A 16,633-nucleotide genomic window follows, 5' to 3' on the forward strand; every position below is an offset into this window, starting at 1 on the left:
TTATTAAGCACAATTTTATTAATTTCTTTCTTCAAAGGTGTGATTTCAATCAAAACTTTTCTATGTTGCTTAATTTAAAGTGATTCTAATTTAATTAAAAATGAAATTCATGTTTTAACTCGTGATTTGTAAGTCTGTGAGTAAGGCCATCTTGTTGGACTGTTACTTTTGTTTTTTAAAATATCTTGAACTGGTTTTATATTGAATGAATAAATGAAGTACATTTTTATTTTTAACTTTTTGTTTTTTAAACTTATAACCTAGCTTCATTATTAAGTAGTGAAGAAACAAGGAAATAAAAGAGAAAGTTAGTAAAGAAAAAAATTGTGAAAGTTTAAGATTAATTTGATTAATATAATAAATTAAAAGAAATATAACATGATATGTTTGATAAATTAACTAAATTTATTGATATAAATTACTTTTAATTAAATATTAAATTATACTGTTACTATTACTTATAGTATCATATAATTTTGGATTAAATATGTTTTTCGTCCTTTAAGTATCACGAGATTTTGGGTTTAGTTCATACTCGAAACTTTGATAGTTTATAGTCCTCATAGTTTTAAAACTCTTACTATTAGTCCTTAAAATTGGATAGCGTTAACTTTTAGTAGATGTGGCAAACGGCGAGGCCACGTCTTATGTCAGCTTGCCTCTTCACTCTCTGCCACGTTGTTTGTGCTTGAGAACTTCATTCGTCTTCTCCGGCAGAGCCTAGCCTCCATCGGACCCGCCATCGTGCCGGACCTTCCGCTCAGTCCAAGGCGTCGCCAACGACACCAATCGCCACCGGGACTGTTGCCGGCCGCGGCGTCGATTTGTCCCTCCTTGCCTTTTCTCCGCGCGCGAGAGAGAAGCTCTCTCGTTCCTCCACCAATCGCCGCCTGAGAGAGCCCAGCCTCCGCGAGCCACAAACCAGGATGATCACCGCCGACGCCGTCCTCGACAACCGGTCAGAGTATCAAGTCACTGTGATGAGCATTTCTATTGAGTTTTTTTGCCCCTTTTATTTTTATTTTTCAAGACATATTAATTGCTCTAAGAATTTCCCATGCACTCGTTCTTGAAAGAAGTTTTGACAGACCAAATTTGAAGTATGAAGTAATTGGCAAGACAAAGGAACCACTAAAGAAGCTCAGACAGCTACTAATTGATCGCTTCAGGAATCAGTGTGGAATTGTTTACTGCCTTTCAGAAAGTGAATGTGTTGAGGTCTCTAAATTTTTAAATGAGAAATGCAAGATCAAAACAGTGTATTACCATGCTGGCTTGGCTACCCGGCAGAGAATAGCTGTTCAAAAGAAATGGCATGACGGGGAGGTCCATATTGTGTGTGCAACTATTGCTTTTGGAATGGGGATAGACAAACCTGATGTTGTAAGTTGAGCTGCATTTTAAAATTATGATTATGCTGTGATAATTCAAAATTCTATGATCAACTTTGTTTAGGAATACTACACCTTAAAAAATATAGTGCGCCCTTCCCTGTAGATAATTCAGTGTCTTATAGGCGATATATAAATGAAAGATTACCTTACTGGTATGTTAGATTTACAGATTTTGTTACTCAAATTTTCATTTGTCATGCTTTCAGCGCTTCGTCGTCCACAATACAATGTCAAAATCTATTGAAAGCTATTATCAAGAATCTGGAAGGGCTGGAAGAGATAATCTTCCTTCAGTTTGCATTGTTCTTTACCAAAAGAAGGATTTTAGTAGAGTTGTATGCATGATAAGAAATGGTCAAGGGATATAAAAAGGAAAGTTTTAAGACAACAATGGTTCAAGCCAAAAAGATGCAAGCGTACTGTGAAATAGAGGTAATCAAGCTCCTTTGCATGTCAACCTCTCTGTTTTTTTTTTTACTTTTCTCTTTCACATCTCTTGTCTGTTTTTGAAAATGTGGTTTAAAATAGTAAAGTATGAGTTTTGGATATAAATTTTTCATATAAAAATCATCCATATATTGCTCACCGTGTTTTTAAGGGTATAGCAAACTGGCCTGTAGTGTAGAAAGACGTTTTTTCTTAAGACTTTTATGTTTTGTGTTTGTTTGGATGGTTAGGTTGAATGTCGGAGACAAACTTTACTCAAACACTTCGGGGAATCTTTTGATAGAAAATCTTGCAAGTATGGATCTAGCCCCTGTGATTACTGTATCAAGACTGTATTATGAATTGTTGTCAAGTCTGGTACGCTCTAACAAACTCTGTGGACTATCTGGAGCAGTACCTATAACATTTTTGTCCTTCAGAAAATTTTTCTTTGAGCTTACCTCCGGGGGAGACTAGTCCTCACGACTCTGATCGATTGTCGAGGACGACGTCGGCAGTGACCATCCTAGTTTGTGGCTCTCGGAGGCTGGGCTCTCTCAGGCGACGATTGGCGGAGGAACGAGAGTCTCTCGCCCGCGGAGAAAAGGCAAGGAGGGAGAAATCGACGCCGACCGGCAATGGTCCCAGTGACAATTGGTGTCGCCGGCGACGCCTTGGACTGAGCGGAAGGTCCGGCACGGCGGCTGATCCGATGGAGGCTCTGCTCTGCTGGAGAAGACGAACGAAATTCTCAAGCACAAGCAACATGGCAGAGGGTGAAGAGGCAAGCTGGCATAAGACGTGACCTCGTCGTTTGTCACATATACTAAAAGTTAACGCCGTGCAATTGTAAGGACTAATAGTAAGAGTTTTAAAACTATGAGGACTAAAAACCATCAAAGTTTCGAGTAGGGACTAAACCTAAAATCGTGTGATACTTAAAGGAACGAAAAACATATTTAACCCTATAATTTTTTATGATTACTTTTTAATTTTTGATTGATTATTATTATTTTATAATTTTTGTTTTTTTCTTAATATTTTCTATTTTGTAATTTTTTTTTACTATTCCAACTTTATTTTATTAATGATTCACATTAATGTCTATGACTATATATATATATATATATATATATATATATATATATATATATATATATATATATATATATATATATATATATATATATATATATATATATATATATATATATATATATATTACGCGTATTTTACTTAAACAAATACGTTGACATTTCTTGCTTAATATTTCAATTATTCTCATTCTAACCTTACGTTCTCTTTATATTTCGGTTAAATAATGCTCTTCATCCCAATTTTTGTGGAAAGAAATCTCAAATTGATTTCTTCTTTTTTATGCGTTTAATTTAAATTTTATTTTAAATTTTTTTATGCAATAAGATATTTTTATTAGTATTGTATTAATAAATTTAAAAAGATGTTTTGTGATATTTGTTTTTTTTGTAATTATTTGTTTATTTAAAAATAATAATATTTACAACATGTCAAGCGAAAGTTAGGTCGTAACCGTGTTAGTATAGTATTTTATACTAAATATTTTTAACCAATTTATTTATATTTTATATTAAAATTTTATTAAAATTATTTAAAAAATGTTAATAGAAAATGATATTAATAAAAAATTCAAAATTAATTTCAACTAACAAATATACTAAACTTATTTATCATTTTTATTTCATAAAATAAATTAAATTTACCAACCTTTTTAATCCTTTTAGATAATTGTGTATTTTTAAAATGTGTAAAATTCAATAATTCCAATACAAATATTTAAATTGGTTTAAAAATAATAATTTTACAAATTCAAATGTAAAGTTTTAAAATAGTTTTAAATAAATAAATTTAAAATTTGAAAACAATTTTAAATAAAATTTAATGTAAAATATAAGTATAAATAAATTAAAGTTGAAAATATTTAATAAAAATATCAATTTTAATAAAAATATTTATATAAAATATACAAAATTTAAATTTTCAAATTTAGAACGAAATTGCATCATTTAGAAAAATATAATTGAATTAAAATATAATGACCAAATTAAAATCAAGGTAATGATACTATAATAATATGCAATACTGATAATTTTACATCAGTATATAAAACAAAGTTAATTTGTTAATATGACAACTGTTTTTATTTAAAAAAAAAATTGACACATAATATATTTTTAACGTTATTAATACAGTATTAGCAAAAATAACTTAATTACATCAAGTTTTTGAAATATATAAACCAAATTAAAACTTAAAAAAGTAAACAATAATCTATTTAAAATTGAATATCAATAACATTATTTAACCTTATATATGAGTGTCATTCTTTATTTATGGTTTGACTTATATAGTCAATTCTAACACACAGTCTTTCTTGTTGTATTTTTTTTAGGTTAAACTCCTTTAGTTGTTTTTATTTATGTAGATTTTTTTCAGTTTGATCTCCGTTTTCTTTTAAATTTCCAATTGAGTTCTAAATAGTGTTAATTTGAATCAATTGATCTCCTGCCGTTAATTTGGTTTAAAGAGATTAAGTTTTTTATGAGCTGCGAGGTTGTCGTGTATTTTTTTAAACTTGGCATGGTGAGAGTTAAAACGTGGCATGATGATACCTTTATTAGTGGAATTTGGTAAAATGTTATTATTTAATATTAGGGAATTAGGGATTCTGAAATGAAATGGGATTTAGGGTTCATTCAAATTGAAATTGAAATTCGCAGTTTCGTCGGTGTAGAGAATCCCCCAACTCCTTCTTGTTCCTTCGTCCTTGTCGAACATCTCTTACATGAAAACCTCGCGCACACCGTCCTTCAGCAACGGCGTTCCCATCCTGGACTTCAGGTGTTGCACCAGGCCCTTCAGGTAAATCCCAACGTAGCCGAGGTTGGCGTCGAACTCGTTCCCGACGGCGCTAAAGCTAGGCCAACCGGTTTCGGTCACGACGAGGGGGATGGTCTCGTAGCCGACGACAGCGAGAGTGGTGACAATGGCGTCGACCATGACGTCGAAGAGGTTGCGATAGAGGACGCCGGTGGTGAAGTCGTCGCGGAAGTTGAAAGGGTATTCTTAGAAGAGCGCGATGCCGAGGGGGATCTCGGGATTCAAACGATAGAGGTTGTAAGGGTAGAGGTTGATCAAGAAGCAAGAATATGTATCCTGTAAGAATTGGAGGAGCGGACCGAAGAGTGTGATCCCTGGGGGTTCTTGAAACTGTGCGTTTGAGGGCTGGAGCGGGGATGATAGTGCGGTGTATAGCTCTGAGATGGTGGTGATTTTGACAAGGCTGTGCTGGAAGAAATGAACGTTTTCTTTTCTTGGACGTGGGGACATCGAATTTCATCTTAGAGAAATGCTCACTTCCTCAAAAATAAAGTTACAACTTTTCCCAATTAATGAAGGAACTTGCATAGGACTTGAAAAGGTCACTGGGTGATTTGTGTAGCATTTTGGCATATTTGGATATATTTTATGTTTATCCTAGTCTACATGCAGCAGGTCTTGATGCTTCGATTATTTTTCTTTTTAGGATGGACATAATCCTTATTTGGAACTCACGCTTTGAGGTCGAAAGAAAATATCTTCAATATTAAAACACCTTGGAAAGAAGTGGGGAAGTTCAAGTATAGTCGAAGGGGAGCTTATACTTTTCCCATATGATTATGGAAACTCTATCTGGGTGCACGTGGGGAATGCGTTGCCTACTGAGATGGTGGTGATTTTGACACGTGGATAGAATGGTACTACGTGGGTGTAGAGCCAGGACTCTGCTACGAAGTGGTTTTGGGCGATTTGAGAGACCATGTAGTTGGGGATGGTGAGGTAGAGCGTCGTGTTAGTGTAGAGGAGGCTCCGAGTGATGGAGGGGTCCACATTTTCCAACTGGAGGGATCTCGCCTTCAGCTGCCGGAGGCCACCGAAGATGCGCTCCACCTCCTGAGAGTGGTGGTTGGAGGAGCCGTTGGGAGCGGAGTAGGTGACGCCTATGCAGGGATGGGGGAGGGCGTGAGGGAGGAGGCAAAGAAACCAGAGAGCCACGTTTTAAAAACTGGCCACGTAAACCCCGATAAGCCAAATTTACGGCAAGGACTAAATTGATTCAGATTAGCACTATTTAGGACTCAATTGGGAATTTTCGAAAAACGGGGATTAATTTACACCTTAATAAATCTTTGCTCAAATATTGAAAGAAAAATAACAAAATATTTTTTAAGTGGCAACATCTTACTCGTAATAATAAAGCCGTACAATCATCCTATTCTTACTTAAAAGTTCTTATAGTTCTTGGAAAATAAAGTAACCATCTACTAATAAAATAAAAGATGTTCAAGAAAAAAAAAAGTTTGAGAAAATTATAAATCAAAAATAGAAAATAAAATAATATAAAATCATTTTATAATAGATAAGAAAAATTAGTTATAAATTCTGTTTAATTAAAATCATTTGAGAATATTTTGTTTCACTTTTTTAATTATTCATTATCTAGTCATGCTTGAAGAAAAAAGAGTTAATATAGGTGATAATAAATTCGAAAATAATTATAAGATGAATAATTGACAAATATTATTTGGTTAAAGATAAAAATAAGAGTTAAATATATATTTTTTATTAAATTTATATGCAAGACTTGTCTCTTTGTGAATTTAAATACATTTTAAAAGGTTTGCTTTATATTGAAAATATTTGAATTTATGTTTATTTTGAACTTTTCGAAGCATTTTTAGTTCCATTATAAGTCTCCCTCTTAACTTTAAGGTTATGTCATCCTAAAGAGTTGTTAGATGTAAGGATCTTATTAATGTTCATGAATGAAAAATCACAACATAGACCAAATTACTCGATCATAAAAATTGAAATGTTATCACATACCTTTTGTATTAACTAAGTTTACGAATTAGAGATAAATTGATGTTCGTCACAGGATAAATTACTACGCCTCAGCAGGTTCGGACTAATTTTACCATAGAAATCAATGATAGACAATAACTATCCTCAAACATAGTTCACAACTTTCATATCGTACAATGCTCTCTAAAGAGCAACTATTTTCAAAATATCAAAAGCTATTGAATTGGAAACCCATTCTAATTAAGGACTCTCGTAGTTCTAGAGAATCTAGGTACTGAAAAACGGAGAAGGAAGAACTTCCCTTATCTTAATTTTTTTTTTCACTCAACTCTTTATTATTAAAAATACTTGCTTTTAAGAATAAGTGATTGTCTTGCTCATAAATTTTAGTATATTTTGATAATCAAACTTTAAAAATAAATTGATACAATTCTTTCCATTCAACGTGATTAGTTTTTATGAACTTGTTAAATATGTTTTAAATTAATATCTAAATTCAAACAAACTAATATCTAAACTTCAAACATGTTAAATTGGGTGAATAATTCACTACAAAATGCATTTGATAAATTGAAAAAAAATTGATTACGATTAAGTTAGAAAAATAATATATATTAATTTTTAAAGTTTGAGACAATAAATTTTGAAACAAAGACAAAAGTCAATTTTATATAAAAAATGAAGTAAATTTTAAATTATAACCTTAACCTATTAAACCCGGTGATAATTTTAAATTATTGGGATATATTTGAAAAGTAACTTGGATACAAATGGATTAACAAACCAGTGATAAGAATATATCTTAATTTATTAATTACTTATGATATGATATTCAATTCCGGAATATTAATTTACAAATATTCTTAAATTTCATAGACGCAGAATTCTTATTAGAATTATATTGACAAATAGTTATAGGAAGATATATTGTAAAAATACTCGCGGGAGAATGCTCTTCAAATCAATAAGGTTGAATTATTTATAATCTATACCTTATTTAGTTAGTTTCATTTATTTTATTTTACTTCATATATTATCTATCATTATGAAATTTATCAACAATAGACATTGACTATCTTTGAATTCCCATCATTTCTCTTTTTAAAACTGTAATGAGAAATCCGATAAACAAAAGAAAAAGAAAACTAAAAACAAATATCTAACACTCTGATTTTTCTTTATTTGTATTGTGTGACGTGGATACTTATATTAGTCTTATATTTTTTTATTCTCCACATTTATTCTCTCGCATATAATAATTTGACTATCCTCTTGTAAAAACCTGATTGGGATTTATTTTATTTTTCATGAAAAAATAAACTCTTTATAAAATAAGTTTGATATCTGAAATATCTACGTAAACTTACGATTTTTTTAAATAAACTATTTTTATAAATTTCAGAAATTAGAAAAAGTTGTCATTAAAATAATTTATTTGTTTACGTAATGCACTTTCGTCAAACACGTTACATGAATCCTATAGCTGCACGCAGGCCACGAGGGAGACTTGATTGAACATGACCTATACATATTTTAATAGAAAAAAGGGAAAAAAAAATCTGAAGTCTTGGGAATCTTGGGTGCGGTGATCTCTGTCGTGTCAAGCCAGCGTTCATTGGATTGAACCACCCCCAACGGAGTCTCCAATCCCAAGCCTCCGTTGGGTTCAAACTCCGATGCCGCACCCCTCTGATTAATATCTATGAAAACTAAAATAAGCGGGTAAGTAGGAGATTATCTGTCACTGTGGCCCCACCCAACCCAATTGCAGTGCCTGGGAAGAAAAGTACAACTAATCTATAAAAATCTCCTCCCAGTTTCCTGTTCCGTTTCATCCAACAACAGAATATGGCTTTAACTGGGCTCCCCCTAGCAACCTTCTTCCTACTTCTCTCCGCTTCTTATCTCCAGGTACCACTTTTTCCAACCCTATCTCTGTAATCATGATTAGTTATTGTTTAGTTCTCAAATCGCTTTGTTATTCACAGATTGCTGGGGCGGAAGTTGAGTCGTTGACTGCTCTCAATCTTAATTCTCCAATTCTTAAGGTGGTTTCGCTAACTCCCCTCGTTTCACGTCTTTATGCCAATTTCCAGGGTCGATTTATTTATGAAATTTTGGCAAAGTCATGAGTGATCTTAATCTTTTTACAGTGTTAGTGTCTATGCTTATATTTTTATTTATTTAATTTTGGCTGGGATGATTTTTTGTTTTTTGTTTTGTTTAAGATTGTATTTATTGTTTACTGGAGTGTTTGAAGCATATGCATGTGCAAAACATTGATGGATCGAGCTTTAATAGTTTTGCTCCATCCTGTTCATTCAGATGATGTGGGATGAGTATTTGAACATACGATCTGTTGCATGTGATTGATCTTGCTTTTAACCTTGAGATGCAGAAATCTATTGCTCAACAGGTTAACGAAAATCCTGAGGCAGGATGGGAGGCTGCCATAAATCCTCGTTTCTCCAATTATACAGTTAGTCTTGAACTTGTCTTGCACCCTTTTAAAGTGTGGATTCCACTGTTTTGCTTTCAGATGATTAGTTATATAATATCCTTTGACTTACAGGTTAAACAATTTAAGCGCCTCCTTGGAGCCAAACAAACGCCTAAGAACGTACTCGGAAGTGTACCTGTTATTTCTCATCCCAAATCATTGAAGTTGCCGGTGAACTTTGATGCAAGGACAGCTTGGTCGCAGTGTAGCACTATTGGAAGAATTCTAGGTCGCCATCTACTCGCTCCTCCTTTCCCTTTATTTTATTTATTTTAGTTAAACAGTGCATTTGGAAGGAGGTGCTGACTCTTGTTTTTGTTGTTGACTATTGAATTGCTAAACCAATTTTCGCATTAAAGATCAGGTAACCCTCCAATTTTCTCAATCTAACTACTTTTAACACATTCAAGGTTCAAAGACTTTATAAGTGATCCTTATGCTGGTGTGATGACTCAGGGTCACTGTGGTTCTTGTTGGGCATTTGGTGCTGTAGAATCATTGTCAGATCGCTTTTGCATTCATTTTGATGTTGTAAGTGAAGTTTCTTATTAATGTTGAATTTTGTTTTGCTTATTGTGCGTGATTGTGATTATTCGTGACTATTTTTTAGTGTTTTCCCTCTCCCTTTGTCCCTGGGTAACACCTACTTAGTTGCTTGAAAGAGGAACTTATGTACTATATGTCTAATTGCAGAATATTTCTCTCTCTGTTAATGACCTTCTCGCATGCTGTGGCTTTCTGTGTGGATCTGGGTGTGATGGGGGATATCCCCTTTACGCATGGCGATACTTAGTCCACCATGGTGTTGTCACTGAAGAGGTAATACGGTTTCCACTTGGGGGATATCCCCTTTTCTGTAGGCTCATTTCACAACTTATCCTATATCTGTTTTTTCCTCCAAACTTTCTTACGCTCTGCAAATTCTTTTATGTGGCAGTGTGACCCATATTTTGATCAAACTGGCTGTTCTCATCCTGGATGTGAGCCAGCTTATCGGACTCCCAAGTGTGTTAAAAAGTGTGTAAGTGGGAACCAGCTGTGGAAGAAGTCAAAGCACTTTAGTGTCAGTGCCTACAAGGTCAACTCTAATCCCAATGACATCATGGCAGAAGTGTACAAAAATGGGCCAGTTGAGGTCGCATTTACTGTTTATGAGGTAAATGAGAACTCTTATCCACACTCTGCAATTAAATTTTCTGCAACTTTAAATGGTCAATTTTAAAAACTCAAAACATCCTATCTATAATTTATAATTATATGACAATAATTTGGAAACAATTGATTCCGAGTGTTTGAGATTGGTGCATGTGATCTAACATGAAAAACATGTTACAAAATAAAAACTTATGGATAGGTGGAGAGAAATGGAAATCAGTAGCAGGTTTTCATAGTTTAGAAGTAGTGGGGAGGTTGAAGTGAATATTCTATTGTTGGAGGCTCAATGACTGAGTGACTTTGACCATTTGTTGCTTTCCATTATTCTTGACTCTAAACTTTTTTAGAATAAATATCTATGTTGAACTCTTTTGTGGTTATTTTGGATCCTCTAACTAATTGTGGATTGACATTTTTCTGGAATATTGAAGATATATTACTCTTTCAAAGATTTACATGAAGTATTGGTAAGAGTTGAAAAATAGTGGTTTGCTATAGGGGGAACATTGAAGTTAGTGGCAGTGTTCTTTAACCCTAGGCCATTTCTTAAAGAATTATTATTGAATTGAGGGAAAGTTGCACAAATCTTTCTTAACCCCTCTAGTTTTAAAAAGATACTCTCCTTCTCATAGCATCAAAGAAGGGTTGTATGTATCACTTTATTAATCAAATAAAGGGTATGTGTTACTTTAAAAAACATCATAGAGGTGAGTGTCTGATTTAAATCTAGAAGGAGTATGAATGTCATTTAAGTAGATTTCATGCAATTTCTCCTTAGATTAAAGGTGTTTATTATATCTGTATTATTGAGAGCACTTGTTTTATTTTATGTTGATTGCAATGTTGGGATAGTGTTTGCAAGAGATGTAGGTTGTGCAGTTACCTAGGCTGTAATATAATGAATTAAGAAAGTTGAAAATTCATTCTAGGGTAGCAGTGTGAGTTGTTAATGTCACAACAAAAGAGGGCATGGGCAATGATATGTTAACACAGATTTTTTGACAACATTTTTACACAGCACACATGTCATTTTCTCATTTGATTTAGAGTACGTCAACACAATAACAAATAAATAGTGAAACAGTGAGAAAATGACACTTGTACTGTGTTAAAATATTGTGGAAAAATCTGTGTCAAAATATATTTTTCCTTTTGGTAAAGACCCTTCTCGTTGTTATCACCTTCATTGTTACTACCACCATCAATGGCAACAATAATGCCCCAACCATCATTACTAATACCACCGCTATTAACATTATTGTTGTTATTGGCGGCACTGCCATTACAGTTACCACCACACATAATATTTAAACTGCTATGCAGAATTCACTTACGAAATGTTTGAAATTTACCCACTATATATGGCATAGGTAGACATTTCTACAAGCTTGATTGCATTTGTCACAAAAATGAAGAGATGCTATTTTTAGAGTTATCAATTAAGAGAGGTTATTAATGTAACATTTTCAGTATTTTAATTTTTAACTATATGAAAGGTTGAGTCGGTAATAAAATCAGAACTAAATGACACAAAGTAGTGGGTGGAGATAATTTGTTGTAAATGATTTTAAAGCTACAAATTTTTTCACAAACGGATAAAAAGTGTTAAAAGAACCTTGATTTTCAAAATGACTTAAATCAGATTTCGGAGTTTCTATTTAGTCCTGGTTTAATCACAGAAATGCTGCTTAAAAGGCTCTAATCAGACGATGTTGTACAAAACAGAACAGCTCTTTTGATATGAACATGCTAAATACCTGTTAATATTGTATAACATTTAATTGGGCCTGCCGACTATATGGTACTGGCATCGAGTGGGTTTGCAAATTGAATATGATACGATTGAGGATTCTTTTGGGTATAAAAGTTTAAAGAAGATATGTTATGGGAGAATGGTTGGGGATCAGATAAATGGACTGGAGTGATAATTAGTGGGTAATAAAGTTGTCGGGTTTATAGTCTGTAAAAAAAATCTATTATAACATGGCGATTTTCAATTTTTATTATGAATTTTTCCTTATTATGTTTTCTCCTTAATTGTCATATTGGCATTGGTGCTTACTTTTAGCTACACCGAGATTTTATAATTAACTTCCCCAAACGTCACCAGCGGGGAATTTTTCTTTTCCTGTGTTTTGGGTTTTTCATACTCAATCGCAAGTCTCTCATTGTCTATATGTTGTTCATTTTGTGTATTTCATCATTTCATAGATCTTCACGCATTCCTGATCTGTGTCATGCTCATTTTTGTGGGTGCCTCTAAAGTCCATATATATGTTTTCCATATTTACCTATCTTTTAAGTTTGCTCCTTAAACTTGCAAATCATGTACATAGCCCTAGTTTTCTTTGATAAGGCTAATGTCTGTGCTGATGGGGTCAGTTGCTTTTGATCAATCCCTTTACTTTCACCAGCATTAGCTAGTCGGTGTCATTGCTCTCATCTTCGGTGGTATATTATACTCCTCCTTAATGGTTCCTTTGGGGCTGGTTCTCACTCGCGCATATGTCTGGAGCTACTGGCTTTCATGGAGGGTTTAAGTTTAATGTTTACAGATAAAGATAGAATATCAAATTTCAAATGAGAAAAAGGTGGAATAAAATGCGTATGGTCGTATGAATAACATGGTAAAGGTCTTGGACCAAAAATACTGAGTAAACTAAGATCATATTCCATTCCTACAGTTGATTAATACTCAAAAGTAGTAAGCTTTTCAAGGGTATATGGTGCTCATTAAGGGATCATATTAGGACAAGGATTGTGTGCAAGGGTTTTCGTATTAGGATTAATTTCTTAGCATTCAGTCTGCTAAAATACGGAGTGAGTTATGCATTAACAAAAAAAATGGTTCAACATTAAAGATTTATTCTTTTTCTTTCTTTCCCCCTTTATTTGGTTGCTCTCTCTATCAGAACAAAAATGGGGGCAGTTGTCATCTTTTGGACTTTAGGTTGTGGATTGACATTAGGGTAGAAAGTAATTTTAAATCAGAAACTAGTATAATCTATCAGAACTGATGGATATACAATTTTAGCTTACCAAAAATAGAACAGGCCTTACAACAACCTGGCCCTATTGTTGCATTGGTCACACCCTAGCTATTAATCCCCTTTAGCAGATTTTTGAGTCATTGGATTCTCTTTATTAAAAGCATTAACCTTTAGGAGTCATTTATTTCTTGTTTGGTCTCTTACATGCAACTACAACTTCTTATGTCACTTTCTTGTCCCCATCATTCGAGCAGGACTTGAATATATTATAGCATCCTTCCTTTTAAAACATTTCGAAGGGCTCGTCATTGCCAGTGACCTTTCAATGAACTAAAGCATCCGTGACTATTACCTGCATCATTTTGCATGTAGTGTCTAGACCTCAAACATAAAGATTACGTTAGCCTTTGTTTTCTTGTGTGAATAGTTTCAAGCATATTGAGCAGTTTGGTTGGTTGCTTAAGACAAGTTAACCTTTTACTAATTGGACCTCTTCACAGGATTTTGCTCACTACAAGTCAGGAGTTTACAAACACGTCACAGGTTATGTACTCGGCGGTCATGCAGTGAAGCTAATTGGTTGGGGAACAACTGATGATGGGGTTGACTATTGGGTATGTTGATATGTTCTTGATGCACATTTCAGTCGCCTGGGGCCTGGCGTATAGTATCTGAAATTCAGAATTTTATACTGATTCGGTACTTTTCATTGTTTCAGCTTCTCGCAAATCAGTGGAACAGAGAATGGGGAGATGTATGTTTCTTGATTTATTCGTCAGCTTGAATATCTGTTACTTAAGATGTGTCTTAGCTAATGGACTAGTTTAATCTTAATCGCAGGATGGTTACTTCAAGATCCGAAGGGGGACAAACGAATGCGGGATTGAAGAGGAGGTAACTGCTGGTTTGCCGTCTACCAAAAACTTCGTAAGAGAGGTGATTGATATGGATGATGGCGCTGCTGTTTCATTCTGAATGTAAATACGTTACCTTGACAATTATATTATATATATGTATGGGTATTGAAATCGGAAAATCTGCACTAAATGTTGCCTGTAGGCTGAACCACGCTATTTTTATGATTACCATGTTCAAAGTCATGTTAATTTTAATGGTGATATACTTAATTAAGTTTTTTTATGTGGTCAAATTGGTTTTCAAATTGTTGTTTGAAAATATACTTAATTAAGTTTTAAGTATTTGATCGATTTGAATGACTATTAACTTTTTCTTAGATTACCGAGTGCTTAAAATTTTTATATTTTTTGATTAAGTATTTGTTATTTAATTAAATTTTAAGCTTTTGAGAAAATTGTATATTTTTAATTAAGGTATTATTAATTTGTTTTAATTTATTGAGTATTAAAAAAATTTATGAGTTTTTATTTATTTATTTTTTATTTGAATGATGTGATTGACCTTATTTATTTATTATCTCATTAAAAAATGTGAAATTTGTGATTGGTAATTTAAATAGAAACAATACAAATTTTGAATATCCATTAAATAAAAAGGTTTTAAACGAAAAATTAATTAAAAATATTAAGATTTATACCAATCTTAAAATTTATTTCAAACATAAGAAAAATACAAGTAGAAGAAAAAAGTATTTTAGACTTTATCCCATAAGTAGATTAACCTACTATTTACCAGTGGAAAACACATGCCTAGCATGCGTGTTTATTTTTTTTCTTATAATAATAAAAAATAATTTGTTATTATTATAATTATATAATTAAATATAAATAGTTTTTATTTATTTTATAAGTAAATTTTTAATTGAAAAATAAAAAATAAAAAATTTAAAATATAATATTAATAAAATTATCTAAATTTACATATTTAAACATAAAATTTAAATTTAAATTCAGATAAAAAGTAAAATGTCATATATAAATATATATATATATATATATATATATATATATTATACATATGTTATTATTATTATATAAATATATATACATTTATATTATTATACACACAACCAAATTTTTCACAGAGGAATTTATTTTTGAGTAATAATATGATGACACACTTTTACATTCATTTGACACAGAGTATAAGGATAAAATGGTTTTAAAAGTGTAAAATTTTATATTAGTGTAAAGTTTTATATCTTTTAAAAAAAGAAGAGAGTAAAAAGTAAATAAAAATAGTGTTAAATGAATATAAAAATTTTAGATATGGTAGAGAATATTTTTCTTTAACTTTCACTCTACCAAATATCCTTTATCACACGCAACACTCACATAAATAGATAGAGGTGATAGACAGTCACACACACGTATAAAGATAAAAGGAAATAATATTTTGACACAATTTTACACTTATTTGACATAAGATATAAGAGTAAAATAGTTATAAAAATGTAAAATTTTATATTTTTTCAAGAAAAAAAGAAAAAGTAAGAATAATATTAAATAAATGTAAAAATTTTAGATGTCTGATGATATTTTTCAGAGATAAAACGATAAAAGTACATCTTATAATCGCAAAATTTCACAATTTTAACAAGATGGAATTACGAGATTATCTTACAAATCCACTTCGTTCTCTCGTAAATCAAGGCATAAAAAGACGTTCTGCACCACCCGTCCTTTCAAACGTATAGAGTATAAAGTACAATCTTCTTTAATTTCTTAGATCGAAAAGTGGTACAGCAGTATTAAATGTGTATAGGAAGCAGGTCGAAAAGCTAATGGTGGTTGAGAAGATGTTTAGATGTGCATGTGTGGTTGTCTCCGTTGGTTATCCAGATAAATATGACACAGCGTGACTGACTCTGAATGCATGCAGAGGGAAATGAAGTTGACAACATAACAAAAAAGCTCTCTCTACTCCTCAATAATTCCTACGCTACATCTCCACAACGAACTATCATCCAACACCTCTTCCTGCTCACGCAACGCAACCTACCTCATTTTAACACCATATCATGCCACTTCCCTATGCGTGACTCTTCACAGACTCCCACCATTTTTCGCTAATTGCCATGAATAGGATACATAATAGCACAACCTTTGAAAGAATGAGAGTGACGTGACACCTGTTTTTGTCTCTACCTTTTCTTTTTCACTATCTTTTACACACGTTGCTTTCTCAAATAAAGAATGAAACTGATGGAACAATGCTCCTAAAAGAGGGCGTAAAGGTAGTGACAGAATCTGTGTGCTGCATCCAAATCACGCTCCTTTCTTGAAACAACACATGAAATGGGTTGTTAAGAGATTAATTAATTCCAAGTAAATCCCAACTTCACCTCAGAAAAGCTCTGTCATTTGTGT

The 16,633-nt window shown here is 32.5% G+C and overlaps 1 protein-coding gene and 1 pseudogene across 1 annotated transcript; one reads left to right on the forward strand and one right to left on the reverse strand.

Moving 5' to 3' along the window:
• Positions 1–4,541: 4,541 nt before the first annotated feature.
• Positions 4,542–6,936, reverse strand: LOC128195377 (probable glucan endo-1,3-beta-glucosidase A6; annotated as a pseudogene).
• A 1,305-nt stretch (positions 6,937–8,241) lies between these two features.
• Positions 8,242–14,477, forward strand: LOC108329369 (cathepsin B-like protease 2). The gene is given in 10 exon segments (XM_052873690.1): positions 8,242–8,612; positions 8,690–8,749; positions 9,100–9,180; positions 9,274–9,486; positions 9,658–9,732; positions 9,895–10,020; positions 10,139–10,357; positions 13,847–13,960; positions 14,065–14,100; positions 14,187–14,477. Coding segments are annotated over 10 exon segments (1,122 nt in total). The 5' UTR covers positions 8,242–8,549; the 3' UTR covers positions 14,322–14,477.
• Positions 14,478–16,633: the final 2,156 nt, after the last annotated feature.

This window comes from Vigna angularis, chromosome 2, assembly GCF_016808095.1.
Source record: "Vigna angularis cultivar LongXiaoDou No.4 chromosome 2, ASM1680809v1, whole genome shotgun sequence".
Classification (NCBI taxonomy): domain Eukaryota; kingdom Viridiplantae; phylum Streptophyta; class Magnoliopsida; order Fabales; family Fabaceae; genus Vigna; species Vigna angularis.